This window comes from Onychostruthus taczanowskii, unplaced genomic scaffold (genome assembly GCF_017590055.1).
Source record: "Onychostruthus taczanowskii isolate IOZ18803 unplaced genomic scaffold, ASM1759005v1 scaffold211, whole genome shotgun sequence".
Taxonomy (NCBI): Eukaryota; Metazoa; Chordata; class Aves; order Passeriformes; family Passeridae; genus Onychostruthus; species Onychostruthus taczanowskii.
In genome coordinates, this window is record NW_024499363.1 from 278,628 (window position 1) to 306,049 (window position 27,422).

Genomic DNA, 27,422 nt, shown 5'->3' on the forward strand with positions numbered 1-27,422 from the left:
GCGTTCAGGAGAGTGCCATAGGTTAGTAGCTTGGCTTCCTAAAAAGTCTAAGTAGGTGGCCATTGAATTTGAGAACAAATGGGTTTCCTGTGCTTTTCAGAAACCCATATACTAATACAGGCACCTACTTACAGAGGTTTGTTCTTGAAAATCTTGGTGTGGTGGTGTAATACAGAGCAAAATTATTCCAGCACAGCAATTAAGAGTCAAGTGAAACACAACCTCAAAGCCAAGCTACTGTGTCAATAACCTCAAAACACTGTGAGTTCAGAAAAAAGGAAAAAAGGAAAGCAACTTTCCTCGTATTGGCTTGATTCCATATAAAGAAAGCTGCCTTTATAAAGGCCGTTCAGAATGACTTCAATGACAATCTGGAAGGGCACCAATAGGTATTTGTAGTAAACAGTATTGGTTTGGTCTGCCATGTGAGTAAAAATCCAAAGATAAGATAAGGTATGTGTCTTTTAATATCTGCCTGTATTGATTATGAAACGATGACACAGTTTGAAGCTCTGGAGCCTATGGAATACTTACTCTGCTTTTTCTACATAATAAGCCTTCTATAGATTAGGTTTGTGTCAAGGATCCTATCTAGGACAAGCTGTGATTCCTTTATCCATCTGTGGACTACACTTTCTAGGATTTACCATCAGGTATGAGAGACAGTTTGCACACCTTGGAGCCACTGTCTCAGGCTTTGCAGGTGTCAATGAAGTGGTCTCTTTTGGTTTTAGCCTCTTTTAGTGGGTAAAAAAAAGGAAGGAAACAAGTTTTAATGTTGACAAATACAAATTTCATCCCTGCTAATGGAGAGGTAGGCTACCAGTGACAGAGGCAGCAGACTGTGACAGTATTGCAAATTGTAGGCTGGGACTGGAGTCATGAGAGCTTGTGACTCGCAGTAAGAATACTGTCTCCATCTCCAGCTTGCCAGGGACCTGCCCTGTCTCCTTTCAAAAAAGAGCCTGCCTGCCTGCTGTGACCTTCTGTCTCATTTGCTTTCACATTACCTCAGCACAGTGACTTCCAATCTGTGGTCTGCAGACCCCCAAGGAAAGGCACAGTGATACTTTTAAGAGACTTACAGAAGCAAAAGCTAGGCAAGCCTAGACAGTAGGCTTAAAGTTACTAAACTGAGATGCATGTCTCCACTGGAAATGATAATAAAAATTCCTACTGGAAAAGTCAAAGAGTTCATATGCTGAAATCTAGTGACTTGTTTAACTTTGCGTTAGAAAATTCACTAAGACAAAAAAACCAACTAAGTTTATAAAGCTAGCTGCAGTGTACTTGTGCATAGTGTGTCTCAATCTCATTTAATTTTCAGCAGAATTGAGACGCCATTAAATCTCTTCCTGAAGAAAAATTGCAAGGCCCCAAAATAGCAACCTTTTTCAGCAACAATACATCACTGGTGTGGCAAGCCTGAAACCATCTAGGAAAACATGTGCCACTGAACAGTTTTTATCCCTTTTCCCTGGCTGCAGTCTTGCCTGTAGAGCGTCTTGATTTTTGTATAGCATTTGCATGCTACCATGACCAAAAACCCTTCCTGAAACAGATTCAGCATTGAAGGTAATTACAGCTGTGCTACAATCATAGTGTAGTTTCCTCAGAGGAAAGCCAGTGACAAGAAAGGCACCTTGCTGGCACCTGTTTTAATACAGTGAAGATTTTCTCTTCAGTTGAAATACATCTGACAAAAATTTGTCAGGAGACAAGCTGGACCAGCCAACCAAAAATAGCATCACCACAGTGGTGTATTCTAGAAGTGAAGCTTCTATGACCCTTTACTGAAAGTTTCTCAATACTCTTTGAAGTTCTTTTGCTGGTGTGGAAGACTATTTAGATGACGATGATGAAAGAAGCGTGGTGACATCTAGACACTTCATGAGTCCTGTAACTTTAAATCTGAGAACAGCTGAGGCTGCTCTTATTTCTTTGATCATTTGGCTATGGTCAGGCAATTTTAATTTCATCACATCATCATGGAGCCTTTGACACAACTGAACACAGAAGAGATGTTTACTTATCTACAGTATCTTTATGGGTGGGATGATATATTTTCCCCCACAATGATCCACTGGTTATTTTCAGGGAGGAGCAACTCCATTATGTAATTACTCGTTCTTTAGGGCACTAGCACATAGGTCTCCATCCCACCCATGTCCTTTCAATTTAACTGGTACTCATACTCTTATGGGAAGATAAGGTGTTCATGTGGGACACCAAACGTCAGTGCATTGATTACAGAACCTGTTTATCAGACCCAGGTTCTGCTGTCTGCTCATTCTCTGAACTGGCTGACCACATTAAGGTCTTGCATGAAAACAGTTCTGGTCATAACAGATGGTGCTAGATGAGTGATAATGATACTCTAGTCCAACATTTCACCTAGCTGGTTTGGAACACTTCTTTTACTAACACTCACTAACAGCACCAATAACGACAAAAAGGACAGGAGTGAAAAATCAGATTGTACATCTTAAGAGTTCAGAATTCATGGCTAAAGCCACATTACCAATAAAGCAAATGTTAGCTCTCATGTTATTTCTGCATTACATTGCATAGGATTCATTGTAAATGGAAGTGATTTTTTTTTCATTTTTCAAGGTAAAGGGCTTTATATTGTGAGCTGTGGTTTTGTATGGTGTGTCAAGTGTACTTCTAGTGTTTACAGAGAAGCTGAAAATTAGTCTGATGGTGATGGGCAAAACTTGCTCTGTTTGTATAAGTTGTTTTAAAGGCGGATCAGGTGGAATCCCACACAGGGATGGCATAATTATGCCTTGATGATGATCAAACCTGCCTGGAGAAAAGAAGCTGCAGGAGATGGCAGCCTGAAAGTCATGTGAGGAGCTGGCAATATTCAGGTCAAGCAAAGAGAAGCCAGAAACTAGGCCTTGGAAACAATGGAAATAACCTTTTGAGAAATAAATCAGGGGAATTTTTTCCTGCAGATCTGCCTCTGAGATAGTGAGAATCGCAGTTCAAAGCATAGGTTCATCCTTCGAGGACACAACAGGCAACAAAAGATATAAAGCCTTTTTTTTCTAATTGCTTGCCTGCAAACTCACCAGTATTTCAGTTGGTATTATAATAGAGGTTGTTTTGTTTGGGTTTTCTGTTTGTTTGGTTGGTTGGGTTTTAATATTATTATTATTTTAAATAGCCTGTTAGTCTTCTTGGAGGACCATGCTATAGGCAGGTTAATCTCCAAGCTCCAGCTGACTTGTGCTGCTTTTGTGTTGACACAAGGAAGTTCAGTGAACCTTGTCCACCCATTCAACAGCTATAAAAGAGTGAAGCAGCTTTCTGGAGCTGCCAGGCAACAGGGCTGTCACCACCCCAGTGCCCGAGCAGCCATGGTGATGAATGTCATGGCTGTACGGCATCTTCAGCTCACAATGTGCTGTTTTCTGCCCTTCAGGTCACAACACTGAGTGCACTGGCTAAGACTGTTACTTGGGTCTCTGGCAGTGACTCCTTCCTAGGCTGCCTAGTTGGCGGCTCATGCAATCTGGCCTTCCCTACAGCTATTAATTTACACTTCACTCGTTCTCATCTCACTGGTTTGTATTCCCCCTTCTCACACTTCTGAGTAAAGTATATCTGGATATGCATAATAATTTTTTTCCTTGTCTCCCAAATTGACACAAAATAATTAATTTTCAATTAACAGAATATCATCAACAAATATCTCTCCACCAGTCCACAGATCAACAGCAGCAAGTCATGTCAGGATGCAACCCTGAAGCCAGAGGTGTTCTCATTTCCAGGTGATTGTTGACTTGACTAAGCATATTTCCCTTATTTCTATACAGATCCTGTTCACTCGGGGGAGCTAATCCCCTGTGCCTGATACTTAACTGAGAGCAGTGAGGTGTACATGGCTACTCTACTCCAGCTTCAGAGGTGATGGCACTCCTCTGAGTTAGCTCCTAAAGGACATGCATGAACAACAGTAGTGGGAAGATGTGCACAGAACAGCTTTTCTGATGGCTGTTTTTCACACCACCTTTGGATGCTACAAAAAGCTGACTGGCTGAGACTTTTCCAAGTAAGACTATCTGAGTAAGAGATCATCAAGTCTGACTAAGTGATCATCGAGTCTGACTCAGTGAACTGCCCAGGTTTAACGAGATAGGAGTGCTGTGCTGGAATTGCTTGCAGGTGGAAGGCTGTGTGCCCCATAGCACTATTTCCTTCATGACCAGGACTATCTGTCTGACCAAGAAGTGATGGAACAGAAACCAGCCATCTGCTGATGCTGAAATGTGGGACCGCTGAGTCTTCTGGAACACAACCTCACCTTGCTAGAACCTGAAGGCACGCAAATGTTATGGTGTGGTCAGTGATACAGAAGTTGCTGACAGGTCTCAGGTACTTGATCTAGTCTATTACCTAAAAATTTATCAGTGTAGAATTTGAACTATGCCTGGACTTTAATAGAACAACAACAGCATAAAAAAAAGAATTTTTTTTTTTTTTTTGCTTAATCAAATTGTATTCACGTAGCTTTGGCAGTTGCTGTGGTCATAATTAAACTTTCCATTGAACATGAGGTGCAGAACTCAGAACTCTTGTTCCTGAACAAGAATCACATAATTTCCAAAGTTTTCAAGTGATTTTGGAGCCACAGTAGTTGTAATTGGTGGCTATTCATTGATAGCCTTTGGGATACTAATGCCAGTTAGGCCACTGGTAATACATGCCTGTCCTTAGTCTTGTTTGAAAGTAGACTTTGGGAAAGCTGAGTAGATCAAGGGCCGTGCACACTGGGAAACTGGTAGAAAGCTTGAAACTGATAGCAGTGCTTTGAAGTATGTGTGGAAGCAAGCAAGAGTATGGAATAGGCAGGAAAATAATTATGTATGTCCTCCTCCTCACTTTGAATAAAAGACTGAGAACAACAGCAGCCTGGAAAGGAGATTAAGAAAGACATTAGGAACCTTTAATAATGCTATGATCCAAGCAGGAATGTAAGTTGGGAAAAATAACTCCACAAAGCAGCTACCAGCTGAGAACTGAGCCTTGCTGAACTTTTAATATGTAATAAACATGGCACAATTTGGCAGCAGTGGAGTTCATGTGATTCCTGAAATAACATACATCTGATTTTAAAAATGAAGTCAACGTGAAAAAGGAACCTTTTACAAGCAAAGACAGCTGTAGGACTGGTGAAAGCACATCTCCCAAGAAAATGTAGCAGCTAAAAAAAAATGAAGTGTGTTTAATTTACAATTTGTTCAACAATATAGAGAAAATCGTATTGAGAAGCTCAGTGTGTAGCATTCTCCAGCACAAATGCCTTGGAACTTAAGTAGTCACATGTACTCATGGGAGTATGACTGGATTGTGCAAGTACTATTCACATACACAAAAATTGGAAATTGGATAAAAATTGGATAAAAGGAAAATTTCAAGATAGGCCCACAAGCTGGGAGTGAGATAATCACAGCATTAAAGACAAATATTGGATTGCTCAGTATGTTGTATTGCAGGCGTACGTAAACTGAAAATCCATTGGAATAGATATTACATAAAATCATGAAAAAAAAATCAAAACATAAAATCATGAAGACCTTTTATGCCTTGGCTAAAAATTCAAGCTCAGAATTCTAACAAACAAATAATTGTAAATTATCACAGAAACACAAAGATTTAGGAAGGAAAGGACCTTTGGTTCTCTACTCCAATCCCCTGCTCAGAACAAGGCTGACTTCAAAGCCAAGCTGGGGTGGCTTAGGGCCTTGTCTATTAAAAGCAAAATGCAAGAGGAAAGCATAATTCCTCTTCACAATCTGTTCACAGCTGATGCAATTATATTTGAAAGCAAATTAGTGATTAATAACTTTTTATAATGTCATTTTACAAACTGCCAAGAAGCAGTGCCACTATGCCTGATAAGTGAATTTATTCATGATTGGATTTGAGAGGTTCTTTTTGAAGTTTCAGTGGTATCTGAAACCAGTTCAGGTAGCTAGGCTGTTTGTGCAGCATGAGGAGTCTTAAAGAAATGGGAGAGCAAGCAAATTCTGTACTCCTGACACCTTCGAAGTGGCCATCATTGGCTCTCTAATGTATGTGAAAAGCTGGAAATCTACCACTAGTACTGTAACACACCTCTCCATGCCCACCTGGTGCTGCTGTGGCAGAAATTCAAAGCCAAAAAAGAATTATCAAGGAATATGCTAGAGGAGGGGGGTGGTGGGTGGTAAGGTAGATAAAAGGGGGTTGTAGGAACTACAGTCTGCCTTTTTAAAAGCCTAATTTCCAATAGTAGCCTAAAGTGAATGAAACCTTTTCTAAATAGTTACTACAAAGCAAGCTAGCACAAACCTTTTAACAAACAAAACTCTACAGACACTTTACTTAAAGTACAGAGACTTTCACTCAAAGACCACCCTTAAGCTTAGGCAAGATGCTGGCAAATGTGCTGCAGAAGTTCTGAACTACGGAAGCACAGTCCAAAACCAAGTGGTGTTCTCAGGCTGAGCCCGTGTGTTAATGGAAGCATTGTCTGCCCTGGATACAGCCACGGTCTGACCATGGAACAACCACACCTGGCAAGCCACTTCATCCTCTGTCATTGGCTACAAGTGAGGAGAAAACAAAGGTCTAGTTCTGCCTCCACAGACTTAGCCAGCCTCTTCTGGGCTATGCCTCGGGGGCCTTGTCCATATAAAGCATGAAAATTCCCCACAGCAAATTCCTCCTCTGTGCGATAAGTATATTGACACAAATCCAGCTCACTGATGGGAGATCTCCGGCATCTGAGGTTAGGTACAAGTAGCAGTGTTACACGAAGTACACCCTTCAGCTCTGTGTGCAACACAGCTCAGACGTTTCCAGCCTGTTACTAATCAATCTAGTCAGATTATTCAGTACTAATCTTGGCTCCTTTTTGTCAAAAAATGTCCTGAATTAATTTCCGTTCTTTTTTGAATGTACTTAATTCTTCCTTTTGAAGGAATGGTTTCAGAAACACCTGTTCAATGTTCTCATTACAAGAGAATCAGCCATTGTTCCCTTTTTGCTTGTGGCAATTTGTCGGACTTCCACCTAACAGTTATTGGGAAATTATGTAATTAGACAAATCTCAAAAGACTTGCTTGTGAGAAGTCAATGAATCTATTCTTCTTTCTCTGTTGTTTTATCAGTCATCCATATCCTGATCTTTTAGTTTTGATTTTCTCTCAGGCCGTGTTTCCCATAATTTTCAACAATTCTCATTACAATTACATTGTGAATATACGTATTTCAAAAAGCAAATATAGCACAAGCAGAAGGATTTGCCAACTCCTCACACTGCTCTGAACCTACTCAGATGTTCTGTAATAAAGATTTTATTTTCTTTCTATCAGATTTTGGTTTTAGAACGCAGTTTTCAGTTGTTTTGTTCAATCTTTTCAAGAGGCAAACTTCATCCTGAACATGCCTGGAGCCTAGAATTGGGGTAAAATTACCACACAGAGAGTTGATGAGACAACAAAGGGAACAATGGGCAAAACATGATCTACACGTATGTCTCACTAGGGCACCTGTTTTGAGCAGGGTATAATAATACTATTAATAATAACAAAACCAGCTTTACTAATGAAACAAATGCAGTTATGCCAGTACAGGAGAACTTCACTGTCTGGCTCTACTTCACCCAGCAATGCTACTGGGGAGGAGGAGGAGGCTGGGGTGGATTTAAACCAGCCACAGCCCATTACAGAGGAAAGTTACGGAAATGAGTTAGGAACAGGCTCTACCCAGGGCTACTTTAGAGCAGGAAGGGTGAAGACTCTCCATTGGAAAGCTTGGGACTTGCTACAAACACAGGAGCACGGATGAGGAACTGAAACTGTGTATTAACATACGTGCTAACTACCACAGCATAGTCCCTAAATTCCCTTTCCTTTGTGCATTCCTTCCACCACTCCCACAGCACCGCTGCTACAGAGGAAACCACCTTCACTGGTGTAGGCTGTGACACCAGAGAGACTGCCCAACTATGCTTCATACAAAATAGGTGTACTTGCACAAAAATAGCTGAGAGTTCAGCTGTCTTTCAGGGTCCATTGTTGCAGTGGTTTCAGGAGTACATTTTGAAGCATTTTCATCAACTCAATTTTACAGTCACAAAACAAAGGGAAATTCCTCTCTCATTGTCAGCTGTGTGGACCAAACACCACAGCTTGGTGTAAAGTCCGAGAATCTTGCAGCCCACCCACACAGGCAGATTGCTGCCCCATGAGTTAACAGTTATTTCTTCAGTCAGCTGCTGAATTAAAAAAAAAACTATAATGTGTTTCTAATTTCTTGAGAGACTGAGACAGAAATACTTTTGTTCTGCCTATTTTCCTGGGGAAAAAAAAAAAAAGACATGAGATTTATGTGCAGCATAACAGAATGAAAAACTGGGGGATGATTTGATTTTTTCATTTTTCTTCATTACTTTATTACTTCATGGAAACAGTATATTTTAAGGATATGTTTAATCATACTGGAAGTCAATAGGCATCAGTCCTTAAAAAGCTGGCTAGGGTTGAGGCTGCACAAGTGAAGGGAGAGAGACTTATAAAGCCTAAAATGTCCAGGAGGTGGTGGAGCCTCAGAAGCTCAGTTTCCAGAGGTAGGGTGAAATTTCAACATGGTTATATTTTTCCATCATATAGTACTGCCAGTGGCTCCCCTTCCTTGAATGTGGGTACTCACCCCTACTTCCGGAGGGTCGGGAAGCCAGCCCAGTTCACCCTGTGCAGTGCTTGTGTCAAGTAGATCCACTGAAAACCAGAAGAGAGGGGGGAAAAAAAATCCATGACCCAACTCATATGGCCCACAGAATGGTTTCATCCTTATTTTGTCAAAGAAGGTAAAGCCTGCATTTCCTCTCTCAAACCCCCCTCATCCTTTGAAATCTTTCACTTCAAAAAGCATGACTAGAGGAGAAGGGCAGTTAGTCAGGAGTTAAAAGTTTTACTAATATATGAGACCCCCCTTCTATATATATCCCAAAAAACACAACCCTGACAAATTTTATCACTTCCTAAAACTGTCCCAAAAAGGAAGAAGGAGGCTGAAGCCTATTCAGATGGGTACCCGGCATTAGCAGCTGAACACATATTTCCTTCAAATAGGAAGGCAGCAAACTAAATGGCTGAAGAGTAAGGCAATCAAATAAATTACCAACACAAAAGATCAATCAGTGTCGCCTGGAGGGACTATTCAGTACTTGAAACACAGTGGGAAAGTACAGAGGTAGTGTGAAGTTGTAGAAGGGACTTTCCATTGTCACAGCACCCAAAAGCCCGGAGATACACCACTTGTGCAAATTGATGAGCCCCCCACGTCTAACTCAAACTGTCCACCAGCTGACGATGGCCTAGAAATCATTTAACCCTCTCCCAACCTTCCGACTTTTTTGGCCGGGACATCAAGAGAGAGTAATGGTTCCGGCCATAGCATGGCCAGCTCCTGCGGAATTGCACGGCTACTCTAAGCCTTGCTGCTGGAGTCGTGTGACAAAGGAGAAATTATTGGTATGTTCATTTTTAGCCCTCAAAGGAATTTGAACAGGCGATCACAGTTTGGCCTAAAGTCTTGATCTGAAGACACGTTTAAAAATGTGTCACTTTGTAGGCAAACATTGAGAAAGCAGAGGAGTTGGAATAAGACACACTGTGGGATGTGCAGCTTCGTGCCTGCCTTTGGGTCTGCCGGTGATGCCAGAACAGAATACTGGTTTCTGTGCACCTATCGAAGTCCCAGCTTGGGAGCATAAGAAACAGAAAAATTCTTTGGATTCCCTTTTAGATTCCTGTGGGTGTATTCAGAGGGGTCGTTTCTGAACATCTCAGAAAAGAAACTGGGGGTGAAAGGTAGGAGTGGGGAGATTTTTAAAGGGCATTTAAATAACCAGGTTTCCTCCCCCTCATCTGACTCTTTTACAAATACTCCCTGCCAACTATAAGTAATAGTGTAAAGTGCAGATCAGCAAGAGTCCTGTGGAATGAGGAAGCAGGCTGTGGGCCCAGAATCAGAGATAAGAGGGATTGCGCTGCTGTTCTCACCTCTGAAACACCCTTTCAGGATTGGGAGAAGGGAAAAGCAGGAATCCAGGTTTTGCAAGTTCCAAGTGCTCACAGTATGGTCATAAGGCAAAACCTTCCTAGCCACAGACTCCCTGTCCAGACAACGCTCCTCATTCACTTCCCCTCTACTCTCAATCTCTTTATTTGAGATAATATTCTTTTGTGGTTAGCTCCAAAAGCTCAGAGGGTGAGGTAGCCTGTCCTGCCAGAACCATCACCCAATTAAAATCTATGCCGTCCCATCCTCTTCAGGAGTGAAGCAGCGATGTGGAAGTGAGAGGGGCTGCATGGCAAGCTCTAGCAGAGCAAGGGTAAAGGAACTTGGAAGTGGCTGGGACAGGAACCTGGCAGAGCCCTTGTGCCATGCTCTGCACCGCCAGCAATGGCAGCTCCTTCAGCTGCTGAGTGCCCACTGGAGGGACAAAGCCCACTGGCAAGAAGTACTTCTCAAAGTGAATCCCACAACAGGGATTCTCCATGGAAAGGATGATTGTGTCAATAAGACTACAGAAGCAGAGGAATAAAGTCCTCAGGGACTACTGACTCTCTGGTCCACATCTTTGCTTCTAGGAGTCTCACGTGGCTGCCCAGCCACAGGGGAGGAGGTGTCCCCAAAAAGAAGAAAGGCTTCAGATAAGAGAGGACGCCTGGAAAATGAGCAGTTTCCCTGAGAGACAAGTTAAGGAAGAGTGGATCACAGACACAGCCCAAATGAGATGGCTGAGATAGGGGATGAGCGGGCAGACAGGTCCCTGACTGTTAGTGCCAACTACTGGTCACACTTCTGGAAACCGAAGCCTGCGCGGTGCCACCCGGTATTACTTCTCACCCAGGCTGGCCTTCTCCACTGCTTCTGCCAGCTGCATCCACAACCTAGCTGGATCCTTAGTGGAAACGGGCTTGTCAAGGACCCTTTAAAAGATCACTGAGCACTCGCAAAATCAGAGCTGAGTCCATGGTTGAACTGCCAGTTATGACAAAGTGCCCTCAGTCCAGAGCCCGGAGAAGCGAAGGAGGATTGTCCTTGGGATGGAAAAGCCCCAACACCTCTTGCTGTACAAAACAGAAGTCCCTAGCAGGAACTGACTGCAGGAGGAGGTAGGAAACAGAGATTTACACTTCCCTCACCTCTCTATTAAAAAGTTACCATTCTCCCATGTTTCATAACCACTGTGCAACTACCAAGATGGAAGGAAAAAAAAAATCACTACATCTAATAAAAGGGAATAAGTGGTACAGGGAAAGGAAACATGGAAGCCTAAAGAGGTGGAAGAGGAAATTTTAAAGCCCAGCTCATTCCAGGAGTAGGGTAGGTAAAAGACTCTGATAAAATGACTGTCCGCTTGCTCACAAGGGTTAACTCCTAGGAGGGCTTCCTCAGGAAACTGCGGGGGTGTTGCCAGAGGAGGGGAGAAACTTTCTGAGTTTGTGTTTAAACTTGTTATCTGCAAGGCCCGTGTTTGAGGGGAACAGGGGCAGAATTCTCTTGGATCACTGGATATGCCGGGGCGTTTGTGCTTCGGCTAGGAGGAGGTGAAGGAGGGCGAGAACACACCTGGGCTCGCTCACTGAGCCACCGAGATTCGGATGGGATTGGCCAGGCCGTGGTCCCCCCACACCCGGCTGCCCTTCCCTGACCCCCCAGTCGCTCGGAGGTGTCCCTGGAGCCCCAGACGCGTGGGCCGGGTCCCGTTCCCTGTCCCTCAGCGAGGTCGCTCTCGCTGCGCGCCCCATCCCAGCCCTCCAGGCAGAGGGACCGGCGGGTCCCACGCTTACCTTCTTTGCCGTGCGCCTCGGCAGGAAGGAGAGCCCAGAGGAGAAGGAGCCCGAGGGAGAGCTCCATCCCGCCGCTGCAGGCGCTCAGCCCCGGGCTGGCCGGAGAGGGGGCCCGGCTCGCAGCCCCCGCCGGCTCCGGCCTCCGTGCCCGGGCTGCTGCGGGCAGCGCATGGGCCTCTCCCGCAGCCTCCCGAGCGCGGCGCGCACGTTGCACAAGCCTGGCCCACGGTGGTGATGAAAGATCAAGGCGAGTGGGTGGAGAAGCCTTACTGCCTTTACCTGTTCTAAGGGGCTGGTCACAGACTTCCCATCTGGCAGGCAAATAAACCCACCTTAAAGGCAGCCACCTCTTTCCTGGGAGCCTCCCTCCACCTTTGCTCCACTCCCGTAAGAGGCTCCCGATTGCCACCTCCTGGGCAGCCCTCGCCATCCTTCCCGATCCCGCCGGCCCCGCCAATGGCTTTAAACTGAAATTTTAGGAAGAAATTCTTCAGGGTGGTGAAGTACTGGGACAGGTTGCCCAGGGAGGTTGTTGCTATTCCATCCCTGGAAGTGTTCAAGGCCAGGTTGGGTGAGACCCTGGAGCAATCTGGTCTAGTGGAAGGTCTAGTTCCAACCCTCATGGCAGGACAGTTGGAAATAGATGATCTTCCAGGTCTCTTCCAAGCCAAACCATTCTGTGATTCCGTGATCTGTGATAATGGGGCTAAAACCACTGAGCCATCCTCACTGAATATGTTTAGGAAATCCATCTGTACACAGCGACAGCAGCCCATTTAGTTCCCAAGTATGTCACAGCGTGACAGCAATACCACTTTGTCTGGCAGAATTACTGATTTTCATTTAGTATGCTCCTCAGCATTGATGGACAGTGCCTGCTTCTCAGAAAAAAAAAAAAAAAAAAAAAAAGGAGAGGAAGCAAACTAGAATTCTTTCTCTGTGTAGGAAGACCTCATGGGACTCTTTGTTTTCTTCCTGAGGGACATAAATACAAAAGAACTTGCCTTTGTTCTGTCTCTTCTGGCATTCATCAAGGATGTTACTCCCACCCATACACAGCTATTACACCCCTCCCCGTAAAATACAGATGGTATTATTACACTTACACTTGCTGTACGGCTGCATTCCTCCTGCTCTCTTCCTCCTCCCCAAGGAAGGCTAAAGAAAGGACCTTGTCAGGTTGCTTAGAGAGGCTGGGGGATCTCCACCCTTGGACATGTTCCAGATTTGCCAGGACACAGCCATGAACAACATATCCACCTCTGGAGTCAGCCCTGCTCTGAGCAGCATTTGGGACTGTGGACTCTCTGAGGGCCTTGGCATCTAATCTTTCAGTGAATTCTGTGATTCTTAAACTATACATCCTGAGAAAGCAAGATCTATCCCAAGATGTCTGAACATAGGCAAGAGACATTTCAGAACAAATGGTTACAATACTAAGCTTATAATTTTACGTAGCACATGAAGTAAAATATAGGTGCAAATAATTCACATGTAAATGGCATTCAGAGTAGTTGTACCTTAAATTTGTTACAGTTTAATCCTGTCTAAAATTCTCTGTATCAGTCCACAGTGCTAAGTCAAATTGTTATGCCTATGTTTCTCCCATAATTGAATGACTCCCATTGCAGGAGTCATATAAGATTTTTTGGTCTACAACCCATACCTTTAGTTTGTGCTGGGGGAATGTGTCCATTTAGGGCTTCATTTGTACAGTTCTGTCCCTTCTTCAGTATGTGATGTAGCAGTGGGGCGGACAGACCCACAGCTAACTTCTCTGTGATGGTACGACATAGGCAAGGCCTAAATAGAAATGAAATGGGAAAGAACCATTTGCAACTGGAGGATAAGGCTCTAGGGAAGGCCAGGAGCTCATGTCCTTCCTCAGGAGAAAAAAAAATCAGTGACGATGCCTGATATTTGGCTCCTCAGGACTAACAGAGTTTGCATCTGTAAAATCCCAGAAGTGACAAGTTCTGGAGTGAAGAGCCTTGGGATGTTCTCTCTCCATGCCCCTGGTGTGCAGATACTCAGAACATTTGATCCAAGGAGTAGGCACGAACCAATTTACTTGAGCTTACTGGAGAATGTGGCCTAAAAAAAATTACTTTCTTTTTCTTCTCCTTGTAGTGTTGGCAGAAGGGGATCAGCAATTGGAGTTTTCCACGTAATGGTGGTCAGAAATCGTATTTATTGCTTTGTGGTTTTTCAGATTGGAGATAATCTAGTGTAGCTCACAGTCAGAATGTGTACAATGATAGTGAAACAAAATACAGTCTAATGTTTCAGCAGCATCAGGATCTGAAGAAAATCTATAAACAACTGGGAGCATACAGAAGTAAAAACACAAAATGCCTGGAACTTTGCTGATACCTGTAAAAGCTCTGCCAGATTGTTTTCCCATGTGTCCTCTGCACCAAAATGCAGATCCAAAGGGAAAAAGAGGGAATATACACAGAGACTGTAGCCAGAAGAGTGAATACCACAACTGCATTTTCATACTCAGTATTTCATTGACATTGTTATTCTGTTTGTGCATCACAAGCTTGGATTTTGTCTTTGGATATTGTTGGGCAAAATTAATTCTCTGACTGTAAAAAAACACAAACAAAATCACCACCAACAAACAACTAAAACAAACAAATCCCAAACAAACACCAAATAAGCAAAACTGAAAGAACTTAATTTAAAAAATCTTTTTATGTCTTGTTTACAATCATATTCTATGATTCTATGATTTACATCCCCACAGCCTCTCACTCTCATGGCTTCCCAGTGAGCATCCCATCTCTGGCATGCGTCTTGGTGTTAAGAAGGTAACTTCATCTTTTCAGCTCACTCTCAGCATGTCTTTGGGCTGATTCTCATCCTGTCTTTCTTGGCCCTCTGAGTATTTCTGAATTGCAGGGCATATTTTTTCCTTCCATTTCCCAGAATCTTGTTTTGAGTATCACTGTGATTAGGTATCCAGCTGGAAAATATCACCACACAACACACCTGGGCCTTCCTCCTACAGCTATGTGGGCTTGTGGTGAGGGAAGTGAGGAGGAAGGCTGTGCACCAGGTTTTGTTTTAATGTGCTCTTGGGAAAGTCAAAGGGCACTCCCAAGGCTGAGTTGGGACGTGCTTCTTTTGAACTGCAGTTCAGACAGAACTGTCTCATATGATTCTTACAAATTGTTTACTCTGTTTGCTGCTCCTCATATTTTAGAATTAGTTTCACCATTGTGCTGTTAAATGTCCTTACAGATGATGAATTAAACAGAACCTAGAAATAATCTCTGGAGTTTCTCACTTGATATCACTTCCCTAATTATCAAAGCATCCCTTTGCTACTGATAACTTGAATCTGTGCATCCTGAACTGGCTTTGAGTAAGGTATCCTAGTAACATAGATGTATAGGTCTTCCAGAGGCCTCAAATCCATTTTGCAACAAGTCTCACCTCAGTTTAAAGGAGGAACTTGCTCTTGTTCTGTGGTCTCTGATTCACTCCTTTTATCTACTATTTCTACAACTCTAGGAGTAATCTATGACAGCTTTGTAGAGCCTAAGATATCCTCTGTTTCAAAGTCTTATTCCCTGCACAAAGTGTGTGCTTTCTGTCCCTTATTCTCACCTGCATGACCACAGTTAAATATTCTAGTGTTTTCATGTTTATCTTAGAAGGTTTTCTGGCTCTACTCCACCAACAATTATCTTAGAGTATTTCAAACAGCTGACTTCAGACTGTTTTTCTGCAGAAAACAGACTCCAACAATTTAGACTCCTACCACATGTTTCATTCAGAAACTCAGATTTTATTTTAAATAAATATTTTAAACTCCTATGAAGTAGTACAAGTAGCTCCTCTGGATCAACATAGCAGCCACCCCTATGTTAGAGACCTGAGGACCTGACTGCACAAGTAGTCAAGCTGGTTATCTTTCTCCCTTGAGAAGAAGAACAAGGGCAAGGGAATGAATGAAGCTGATAGAGACAAGGCACAGATCTGAGTTTTCATACACAGAAGAAGCAGGAGACACTCCTTTATTCTTCCTCACATATGTGAGAAAAGCACCCTTGGAGATGTAAAAGCTTTACCTGAAAGGCCCTGAGCAACCTGACACAGTTTTGGTGTTAACCCTGCAGTGAGCAGGTATTTGGGCTAAAGGCCTCCAGTCATCCCTCCCTACATCAATCTTTTGCTCATTCAGTTCATCATTGGTAGATGAGCAATCACATTTTCTTCCACCAGGAATGTAGGCAGTTCCTTACTTGGGCTCCAGTCAAAACAAGAGGGTAACTTCCCAAATGCATTTTCCACCCAGCAGAGATGTCATACAATACATGGACTAGAAGAAGCCCAGTATTCCTGAATAAAACTCCATTTACTTGATCATCAGCAGCTCACTAAATAGGTGTTTCTCTGCGTGCTGATGCTCTGGCTGGATACCTGATCAGGCAGGGAAGCTTGTTTACACTGCTGCCTGAACTGCAGGCTCGCTGGCTTTTGTCTCTGGATAAGCTCATCCTGCCATGGTCTGCCATGCTCTTATTTGGCTTGCAAAACAGGGCTCAGTTAAATTATTACACCATCCTGCAAATGAGGGGGAGGACCTAGCTTTTCGGCAGAAATTACCTGAGATAACTCTCTTGCCGTATTAGCCCGGCTCGGCTCCCCCTCGTGGTCCAGCGGCTGTGGAGCCCCAGAGGTCCCGGTGCCTGCGGAGAGCAGCCAAACAGGGCTTCGCCTATGCTGAGGCGTGACATTTTGTACAGACGAGAGGAATCCAATGAAAAGCAAGTCATAATAGAATCTGATTCATTCTCCTAATCATAAAACTTCCCTAAGTGGTACAAATCTGGGTCACAGGAGTTAGTTACTTTCTATTATACTGTTGCAGCACATTATATACTTAGAAATTCAAAAAGTGCAGTTCTACACTTAGCACTTCTCTTTGAGGGCACATTCTTCCTGGGTATCTTTAAAGATATGTATTCATCTTGGCGGCATTAAGATTTCATGAGAGGATTCAGTTTCTCCTTGAGCATTACTAACACAACAGCATATGTGTGATAAACATAAAATCTGACCCAGATAAATTTGATTTCTAGTAGAGAAATGAACTGATTACTTATTTCTAGTAGAGAAATGCTGATGACTTATTCCACTACATTATAGAAAAGTGAGATTATAATATTTTTAGTAGGTGAATCAAAGCTCAAAATATAGCAATAGTAACCTCTGCATGGCAAACACATACCTCTCTGTAATTTTTTCATATATTCTAGCCATTCTTCCCCACTCCTGGATTAATTATGTTCAAGCATGAAAATATCTCACTGACGCTGAAAAGGCTTTACTAAAATACAAGAAAAAGCCATGTCACTAGTCACTTAGATAGTGTGATTTTAAATTTTTTTTCTGCTCTTACAGGTGAAGGTGTAAGTTAATAAATCTTTTATTTTCTGGGTGTTTATAACAAATGTTTTAAAGCTTTTATGTATGTTTCTAATATGTTTTTTCAAGATATTTTTATGGTCCTCTTCTTAACAAATTACATTTTCCTTCACAATCTAAACACAAGAAGCTTGTCCATATTTGTTGCTGTTGTAGCTTGATCCTGGTGTTGAAGAGTTGCTGTCCAGTGCAGAAATGAAATAGTTTCCACTGTTCACTGTGTTAGCAAGCAGCATTCTCCCTGAGAGGTTTCAAGGTGGGCATCAGGAGAAGGTATTTGAAGCAGACACCTTGCAGGTGGAAAGAGAGCAGTGAATGTGTCAACATCTTCCCGACTCACTGCCAACTCTATTCTCAGTTCAGCCTCCCACTTGATTTTTTGAAACTTGAACTCATTAACTAAATCAAAACATGAAAACTGAAATGAATGCTGAGAGCAACTGTACAGCAAAACCACAATGAAACACTACACAGATTTTAGGAGACCTGATTTTCAGCAGTGACTAGGCTAGAGGCCATATGCTGCTGAGCCATCAGGTCTTCCCTCAACTTTACATGCCAATTTGTAGAACCAGACGGTCTTACATCTTTACATACCAATTTGTAAAACCAGCCTGTCTCATATTCTTGCACTTATGCAGGTAAAGCCAAAGGTACACACTGGGTGGGTATCGACCTTCCCATTCTCACTGTTTCCTGGAATTGCTTGGAAGACAACTGAGTACAATAGGATCTTTAGAGCCAAGAGCTTTAGGTTAGGGATACAGTGCTGGAATTATTAATAACACCTTCAGTCAGCTTTTTGATGTGGAGGTACTTGTAGGGCAAGGTGAAACTAATTCTGAAACCAACCAGCTGGCAGGAGCTTCACCTCATTCTTCAGCTCCACTTTGGTCTCCTGATTAGTTTTTGTCCTCTGTTCCTGGTTGCTTCCTGAAACAATCCATTTAATGGAAACTTAAGGCCAGTGCAACAGCCGAGTTGATAAATAAAAAGCTTGTAGAAATGTTTAATTCTGTGGAGAAATGGCAGATTATTTAAGTATATTTCTTTCCCATTAGCTTGTTTATGGGGGTGTGGACTATATTTGTTTTATATCATACAGGAAATTATCAGATTTTATATGCTGGATACATAATTTCATATAATAGTAAAAAACAATCTCAGGAAGGACTTGTCTCTCTTCTTTTGTAAATCTTCTATCTATAAATATCTGCAAGAGAAACTCCTATAGCATTCTAGCCTTTATAATAGTAAAATATGTAAATAGTAAAGTAATAACAGTAAATATTGCTCCTTTGGCATGTTCATAATAAACATCAAAAACAGAGGCCTTTTCTTAATAAAGAAAATCTTTGACAACTTTTCACCCTCATGATATTAACATCTATTTTCTAGGTTTACTACTAAGCCCACAGCCATTTAATTTTACAACTCCATTATTCTAAATAGCTGTATTAATTTCACCTTCCTGCTTCAGATCAAAGGATAAAAAACATCTCTTTGGGTAAATATAGGATTATTTGCAGGTTTTCTAAGCTTTTAAGGAATGTGAAAGAAAGAAAGGCTGGTGGACACACTTTCCATATAAGCCAAAACAGATGGAATGTGATACCATGACTTTGTCAAGGGAAGATAAATACACTGAAATTTCTTTCTAGTTCTTAAAACTGGACTTTTGACAATTTTTCAACTTTCCTTACCCGTAATGGAAACAAATCCCTTCTTACCCATAATAGAAACAAATCCCCTAAATAAACTTTTTGTATTTATACTCCTATGAAAATAAGAATTTTCTTTTAATGCAAGCGCATTTATATCTTTTAGGAGATTGATTATTTATAGGAACACCTTTTAGGAAATGTCTTACCTGGGTTGCCAGCAAAGCATAATAGTGTGCAAAAAACCCCAAAACAAAACAAAAAACCCCAACCAAACAAAAACCAACCAACCAAAAACAAACAAACAAAAAACACCAAAGCATTTTTCTCTGGTTTCTCTCTATACTGAAAGGCAGGTTTCACTTGTATCCTCCCAGTATCACTGGTACTGGTAGTAGCTCTCTTTCTGAGTGGAGAAACCTTTCAGTGGCATGTACCATTCAAGGTGCTGGACCTTGAGTATCCTGGATGCTGCCCAAAGTCTGGGCCATCATCCTCCAAACTCTCTTCATTTTTGAGAATGTGGACAGCTGATCACTGATGTGATCCTACCGGTTGAACTCTTACAGGCTGGGCTCTGGTGCTGCACCATTGATAAGATCTGTGTTCTCACACAATGCTTGCTCAGGGCCGCCTTTACGAATTAATTGCAAAGGTGAATACACTGTTTTTATGGCTGTGTAAACCATGAAGTGATTCTTAGTGATGTCCTAATTGGTTTCACTGGAAAACTTCATGACATCTATGTTTGCCACATCTCAGATCTCTGCATTCCTCTTCCAAGAATGGCCAAGACCATTTGTGAAATGCAGGTACCCAGCTGTACTCATTCACTGGCGAGTCTTGAATCCCTGCCCAACCCAAAAAACTACAACACCCATGGAAAGATCTTTTCCATACCCATCTTTGGTTGGAGGTGGAATGTGCACTTGTCAAAATCCGCACTGCCTGACCCTGCTGTTCCCCAAGAAGCTCTGAAAAGAACTTAGAAATTACCTTTTTAAAATTAATATTTGTGCTCATGCCTACATCAGGGATGGTGGATACTTCTCTTGAGCACTCTCCAGCTCTCAGCACACAGTGTGTTGAGTCAACAGGACTGAAACTGCCACTTGTTGAGTGGAAAAGGGACCTCAGGCAGGTCCAGTCTATTAAAAGATAACATTTTAGAAAGAAGATGTGTCTGATATCTCTTATACATTACTGCTGCTCTTACCTCATGCTCTCTAGAGATCTATGCAGTGCTCAAAACAGCTGGCATGGGGTGGGGGGAAAGGTTGATGTGAATGGGTGTGGGAATACTGATGGGGCTAGTCTTGGGCTAGTGGGTGTGGGAATACTGGTGAGGATGGTCTTGGACTCTGGGATATCTCCTCTGTTCATCTGCAAAACATTGGGTAGAGAAAGTGTCTTCTCAGAAAGCCTCCACTGCTTGTTGTACTTCCCACATGTCTCTCAGAATGAAAGAGCTGGGGGTCTAACCTGGCTGCTGTTTAGGTCATGTCATCCCTTTCAGAGGCATCATCTTATATCCCTGGGGTGGGGAGAGGTCTGCCCAGATGCCTCCATTCTGCAGTGGTTGACGAGGAACGTCCTGGTTCAGGGGACAGCCCTGCTGTCTCCCCACAGCAGGTCACAGTTATCTCTCTGCTATTCCATGCCCACAGCTGCCAGAAATATGTGAGGGCCCCTACCAAGGCTTTGAACAGTATTATAAACCTCAGTGTCTTTCTGTCCTTCAGTTTTATTGCCAGGCTTTTGGACATATCAGTACCTCCTAGATGGCAGGTTGGAAACCTGTGATGCAGAGTCTTGCTAATCTCAAGAAGGACCTCTGGCCATTTCAAGTCCAGCCAACTGCTTGCAGCAGGATTAACTTCAAAGCCTAATTTGACTTGACAGGATGTACAAGTGATGCTTCCTATTTTTCCTGTGCTCATTACAGTTACTTAATAGTATTTGATTCAAAGTACTTCTCTAATGTAATTCTGAAGTACTTCTCTATTAGTACATAGTGTTCTCTCATTGAGACCCTCCCCTTCTCACTTTTGGAAGAGCTGGCAGGTGATTAAAATGTTCACTGCAACTTTGATAATTTTAAATAATGCAGCTAAGTGTTTGCCCACAGAGTAATTAGGTATTCATTGACTTGAGAGCCAATATTCCGTGTTAATGTTTTAGTCAGGCTAGACTCTGAACTTGAAGACAGCTTTTAATGTCAATTTTAAATTCCACTTTTCTCTTTCCTCAGAAGGCTCCAAGTTAACTTCCTTAGTTACAGTGCCAATTTCTTACATTTGTCACATCCACTTACCATAATTTTTAATGATTGTAGCCCACAGAAAGCAAATACCACTCTGCTCTCTCAATCTGCCCAGAAAGAGAGTTGAGGGCAGCTGGGGTGATGAAATTCCTTTTGATTACACAGAGGAACAGAAGCAAACATTTTAATTTTTTCTCAACTATTTTCTGTGTAGAAGGTGGGTTCTGAATCATAGGGTCTCTATGGCCTTTAAAGAGACACGGGGGAGGGAAGTATTAAATAAAATAATTAAGTTGGTTCTTTTCCCCCCTTCTCCCTGGCCAAAATTGATCTTCTCTAATTTGTCTGAATCATCCTGTTCCTCCTACACATAGGAAACTCACAAAATACTCTGCACCTTTCAGACTCTTACGTCTGCTGCAGTCCAGCTTGTGCTGTAACTCTCACTGGTTTTGCTGAAGAAATTGCAGTAACTGTGGCAGCAGAAATATTACTTTTACAATTACAGATCTCAACACTCCCCAGGCGTTCATATTTATATGGTGCAGTCTTTGCTGGTGAAAGTCACATGATAAAGCAAGTATCTGAGCCTTTGTGTTGCCATAGGAACAATCCAAACCTAAAGCATCTCCCTATAAAAGGAAATATGTTTTGCTTCCTGCAGAACAGGCACAGCGAAGTCATACTCTTGTTAGACTAATGGCATTTTAACTTTCAATATGTAGAATAATTCAAGGTTAGATGAGTTTACACTAATAATCTTTCCATTTGTCATGTGATGCCAGAGTGCAGCCTTCTACTAAATTTGGAGAAAACCACAGCTATTTTACCCTTCTTTCTAGCCATGGACTTTCTTCTTCTAACCTTCCTTTCAGCCCCTACAGATTTACTGTGCTGCTAAACTTACCAGTCTAAAATTTGAACTGACTACCCAATTTCTACTGTCATCTTGATAGAAAAATAACAAAATTAATTCTGTAGTATTGGTTTATTAGCTTTAGAAATTTTTGTGTTGATCTTCTGATTGTGCTGGGATGACTGTGAATGTGAGTCTGAATATGTATGTGATCAGAGAAGCGAGACCAGTGGCTGATCGAAGCTCTTCATCCTCACAACGCACTAAAGCATTTTCCTTTAGATCAAGCGTTATGTTGGGGATTTTTTTGAGCAGAGATATCTTTTTCTCATAAATGTAGTGATGCATGTAGAATTCTGCCTGGATATTTCCCTTAGGGAAGCCTATGGTGGTCTGGTTATGGGGCTGTTTTCCAGCAAGCATGTGTTTGTTCTACTAAAATTTACCACATACACATGCATCACAACTCCTATAGTATCCCAGTTCACCTATTTTCTTCCTCCTCAGCATTTTCCTGAGGATCCCTCTGATTTCCTTGTTCCTCAGGCTATAAATGAGGGGATACATTAAAGGAGTAATGTTGGTGTAGACCAGAGACACCACCTTGTCCCGAGCCGGTGAGTAACTGGACGTGGGACGAATGTAGATGAAGGTGGCACAGCCGTAATGCAGTAAGGTGACGGCCAGGTGTGAAATGCAGGTGGAAAAGGCCTTGCCCCTTCCCGCAGGGGAGGCGACGCCTAACAAAGCCACAGCAATGCAGAGGTACGAGGCCAGGATTAGCAGGAAGGGGAGCAGCAGCAGGAGCACGCAGGCCGCCAGCGCGGGCAGCTGGGCGGCGTAGCCCTGCGCGCAGGCCAGGCGCAGCACGGCAGGCACATCGCAGAAGAAGTGCTCGATGCGGCGGGGCTGACAGAAAGGCAGGCGGAACACAGCCACCGTCAGGCCCAGGGCGACGGCAAAGCCTCCCAGGGCGCAGGCCAGAGCCAGGCGGAGGCACAGCCCCTCGCCCATCAGGGCCGCGTAGCGCAGGGGCTGGCACACGGCCACGTAGCGGTCGTAGGACATGGCTGCCAGCAGGAAGCACTCGGCCCCGCCGAGGGCCACGAAGAGCTGCATCTGTGCGGCACAGCCCAGCGCGGAGATGGCGCTGCCGCCCGCCGCCAGGCTGAGCAGCGCCTTGGGCGCGATGACTAAAGTGTAGCAGAGCTCCACGGCAGAGAGTTGGCCGGGGAAGAAAAGCATGGGGGGGCGTGAGGGCTCCATCACCACCGCCATGAAGATCATCATATTCCCTGCCAGTGTGACCAAATGGACAGTGAGAAAGGTAAGGAAGAGCAGGACCCGCAGATGGAGCAGCTCGGAGAAGCCGAGCAGGAGGAACTCCATGGCTGCACCAGTGCTCATGTTGTCCCACTCCGTGCAGCCCTCACATGGCATCTGCAGGAGAGAAACAGAAGGGAGACAGCTGAATTCAATGTCTGGCAGTCAATTCCATATAGGAAATTGTTGCCACATTTCTCTTCACAGAGAAAAGCAAGGCACAATTCTTCCCAGGAATATTTCTGGGATTCACATTCTCTGAACATCAGAGAAAGAGAAAACACAATTCTTACACTTGCTGTGCCTGTGTTGTGCCAAAGTGGAATGCAATATGGAGATTGTTTACCCAGAGCGGGGATGTTTTGTTTCCTTGGCCTGTCAGGGCCAGCAGAGTGTGTGTGTGTCAGATTGTCACGAGACAGTCACGAGAGAATGAGAGATGAGTGCAGTTCTGTGCAGTTGTGAGCAAGGGTGAGTGCAAGGCACATTCAGTTTAGGTGCAATGTATATAGTATAGCATAATAAAGTAATTTTTTAGCCTTCTGATGATGGAGTCAGATGCATCATTTTCTCTCCCCTCGTCAGAGTCACCCTTGATTTGTAATAGGAAATAATGCTGCATTACTGTAGAACAAGTGTAGTAAAGCTTATTGGGTAGGGAGGAAGGTGATTTCATCCTTCCTTTCATCAAAAAGGAAAAAAAATCCCAAACTTCAAATGTGATTTCACTCGGCCACATTCAGCACAATCTCAGGCCCAAACTCTCACAACCACCAAGGTTCTTGTGCCCAAACAATCTGCCTAGAATTCTTTGTCATGACATTGGTGACAAAGACTGTCAATCGTTGGGTCTTCATCACTTCTTCTGAGTTGTTCTGGGATTTGTGACCATGTGTAGGCTTTCAACATGCATTAGGTGCCCTTTAGGAGTTGATTAGTCTGACTGAGCTGTCCTGCTTTTGAGAGTCTTCACTGGACTCTCCCTCCTGATCTGTGCGTCCTAAGAAGCTGCAGACAGAGGTGTTTGGGTCTTGACAACCATCAGCTCCTAGGTCTCACAGAAGCTGCTGCTGTACCTTGTGCTTCTATTCCCAGGCACACCTGTTAATCCTCTAGTCCCAGCACTTCTGCAGTCCCCTACATCTGTGTCAGAGATGTGCAAGGACAACCAGACAGTGAGCTGGAGCTTCTGTGCTGCAGCCTGACTACCATTAGTGGGAATTTGAGGTGTTCTCTGACTGGCTTTTCTCCACAGTGGGTCTGCCATAATGTCCATACAGAAAGAGGGTTTCAGTGATTAGGCATGAGGATTCCAAAATTAGGGCTGACATTTTGGCTGCTTACATCTTTATGCCTGGCTCAGCCCTGTGGCATCAGAGTTAAAGTAAACAAACTTCCACTCTCCAAACCAAAGCTGTCCATGGCAACATACATATACATACTCTATAACAGTTTTTTAAGGAAAACACAATGCTAACATCCTGGACTTTGAGACTGAGATCTTGCTTTTCACAGGAAGAACAGAAATTTCCTAGGAAAGTGGACTGATACAAAACTACTTAAGCTGAAAAATCCAGGAAAGATAAGAATGTAGAGGAATATACAAAAATATATATACTGGTCATGGTTGAACAGAGTTCATTGCTGACATGTTCATCAATACAGTATTAACTACAAGGAATAATTACAACTCTTTCTACACTTTGCCATAAACAGAAATAAAATCAGAGCTTCCTTGAAGACTTCTGCATTTTTAAAAGTCCCAGCAATATTTAAGTGTGAAACAAACTGTAAAATTACATGAAATGTCATCAAAGACTAATAGAAGGAATGTGAAATTGTTGGAAAACCTATTAGTGGAGATGGGTATTTTCCGGGAAAAAGAAGTTTCAAAAAAACTCCAGAAAAAATAATCACTACAGTTGAGGAGGTGAATCTGCTTAAAGCCTACAGACCTTTGCCTTTTTATTTTTTTTTTCTTGTCCCAAGGTTTCCTTGTGATTCAGTATCTCCACAGCATTCGAAACATCTGGGGACTCAGGTAAATGTGAAAATACCCACAATTACATTACCTCAGGTGCAAAACTAGGAATTTAATCAGTCTGCCTTAGAGCATAAGTCAGAAAAATTAACAAGCTAGGAAGAAACTACCGTAAACTCCACGACTGTCAGTGAAGACCAAGAAGGAGCTCTTTAGAGAACATAGGGAGAGCAGCAATCCTGCAAAAGCAAGTAAAAATACTACTGCTGGACACAGTTTCCAGCAGTTATAAAGCCATGGTTAACTCCTACATCTAGATTTTGCTGCTGCAAGACCTCCCCAAAAGCAGTTCTAAGCAGCCTGGCTGTAAATCTTTCTTGACACTCCATGCATCAGAAGGTGTTCACTGAAAACAGGAGTAAGGGGTTGGTGCATCGCTGTGGACTGAGTCACTGAGGACCACCTGGGGCTCCCCTCACTCCAAGTGCTGAGGCTTTAAGAGGATTCTACTAAACACAACAGGACTAAGAAGTGGGAAAAAAACAGGAGTTTCCCTTCCTTTCGTTTGAAGCTGTTTGCATCAGTGGCAACATACCTTCTCTGGGTTAAAAGGTAAGAAAATAGAGACTTCTTTCTCTTGATGATGTGTGCTGTTCAGTCTGGCTGAGATCCTGTTTCTTGCCCAGTCTGGGCTCCCTCTGGCTGTGGGTGCCCCTAGAACCAATGCTTTCTTTCATCATCTCATGGCCATCCTCTCTTCTCCTCTGCAGGACCCTGCTCCTTATATGCCATTTGACACAGAAGTCTGTCCTGTTCCCTGCTGCCTCCTCCCTGCACCAAGGGCAGGCAGTTCCATTCCTCCCAAGAAAGGGGGGGTTGCAGCTTTTCTGTAAATCGAGCAATAGGATGTAATTGCATCTTCAGAGATGGCAGAGCTGCAGCACACTGCTCTCTTGTTCTCTACACCGAAGCAATGGAAAGTAGCTGATTATTGATGGGGCTGCTTTGTACCTGGCATGGCAACATTTTAAGTAACAAAATCATTGCTGCTCTTCTTAAACAAAAATAAAGCTGTGGGTCTTTAGGTGAGTTTAAACCAACTAATACTTAGAGGCAAAGCAAAACAGATATAAAGACTTTAAACACATCTGTGTATGGAGTTTTCACCAGTTCAGGTGACCCATTATCTTTTACTGGCTCAGATGAAAATCACCTTTCAGCAATTGATAGGACTGAGATTATTGGAGCCCAATTTATTTTTATTGCCATTGTTACATTCATTCCTGGCCACTTACACTGAGATAATGAAAGAGATCTATAGCCTTATGTCAGTAGAAACGAGAAGCAAAGTCAAGATTTTTGACCGCTAAAATGGATCTGCTTGGCAGCAACATGTAAATATGGTACCTCAAGATTTTTCACAGGACCTGGTTTAGAAGGAATACTTTCAAAATGTTTTTCTCTCATATTTTATCTATGTGGTATAGATTTTTTTTGGGAACAAAACTGCCTCATACATTGATCTAGTCTGGGACTAATTGTGCTGGGAAAAGAACCTGGGCTTCCAGTGGACAGCAAGAAACAGGAGCCAGGAAGAGGCAACAAAGACCAACCACTTACTGGGCTGCAATACTAAGAATGTGTCCCGCAGGTGAAGGAATGTGATTATACCTCTTTATCTGTCACATGTGTAGCCATATCTGGAACACTGGCAAAGTTGTATTCAAGTATTTTTACTCTATTTTAAACTTGTTGTTTAACTTTTTGGAATTACAGCTATGACAGCAGAGTCTATCCTCTTTAGTTTCTCAAGTCACTTCCTTAACTTTCAATTTTTTTTTTTTCATTTCAATTATTTTCCTTACACTTCTTATTGTTTAAGGTTCTGCAAATAATTCAGGGCACAGAATGTTTTTTAGAGCATTTACAAAACTGAATTCTGAATCTGTCTTGAATTCTAGGCACTGTTGTATAATGTTGAACAAAACAGCAACTCTAAAGCCTCTCTTGATGACATGTCTCTGCAGCTGTAACAGGA

At 42.9% G+C, this 27,422-nt stretch overlaps 2 protein-coding genes across 2 annotated transcripts in view; both read right to left on the reverse strand.

Moving 5' to 3' along the window:
• The window catches only part of EPHA1 (EPH receptor A1), a 33,818-nt gene extending 21,893 nt beyond the window's left edge, over positions 1 to 11,925 (reverse strand). The window contains exons 1-2 of the mRNA XM_041404525.1: positions 11,859 to 11,925; positions 8,707 to 8,774 (exon numbers count right to left, since the gene is read on the reverse strand). Of these exons, the coding sequence (XP_041260459.1) occupies positions 8,707 to 8,774; positions 11,859 to 11,925 (135 nt within the window). The remainder of the gene's footprint in view (positions 1 to 8,706; positions 8,775 to 11,858) is intronic.
• A 17-nt stretch (positions 11,926 to 11,942) lies between these two features.
• Positions 11,943 to 26,102, reverse strand: LOC121335943 (olfactory receptor 10AC1-like). Its single transcript, XM_041404547.1, has 4 exons — positions 25,980 to 26,102; positions 22,527 to 23,520; positions 18,153 to 18,233; positions 11,943 to 12,169 (listed from the first exon to the last, which is right to left on the reverse strand). Exons 2-4 carry the CDS (start codon positions 23,518 to 23,520, stop codon positions 11,943 to 11,945), a joined length of 1,302 nt encoding a protein of 433 aa, XP_041260481.1. The 5' UTR covers positions 25,980 to 26,102.
• Positions 26,103 to 27,422: the final 1,320 nt, after the last annotated feature.

Excerpts from the sequence above, each read along its gene's own strand:
- LOC121335943 (XM_041404547.1), bottom strand. The coding sequence starts at position 23,520 with ATGCCATGTGAGGGCTGCACGGAGTGGGACAACATGAGCACTGGTGCA. Across the intron at positions 18,234-22,526 it reads TTGTGATGCATGTGTATGTG|GAAGCAACCAGGAACAGAGG; the intron begins GTAAATTTTAGT and ends GGATTGTTTCAG. Across the intron at positions 12,170-18,152 it reads GGTGAAGCTCCTGCCAGCTG|ATGGGAAGTCTGTGACCAGC; the intron begins GTTGGTTTCAGA and ends TTTGCCTGCCAG.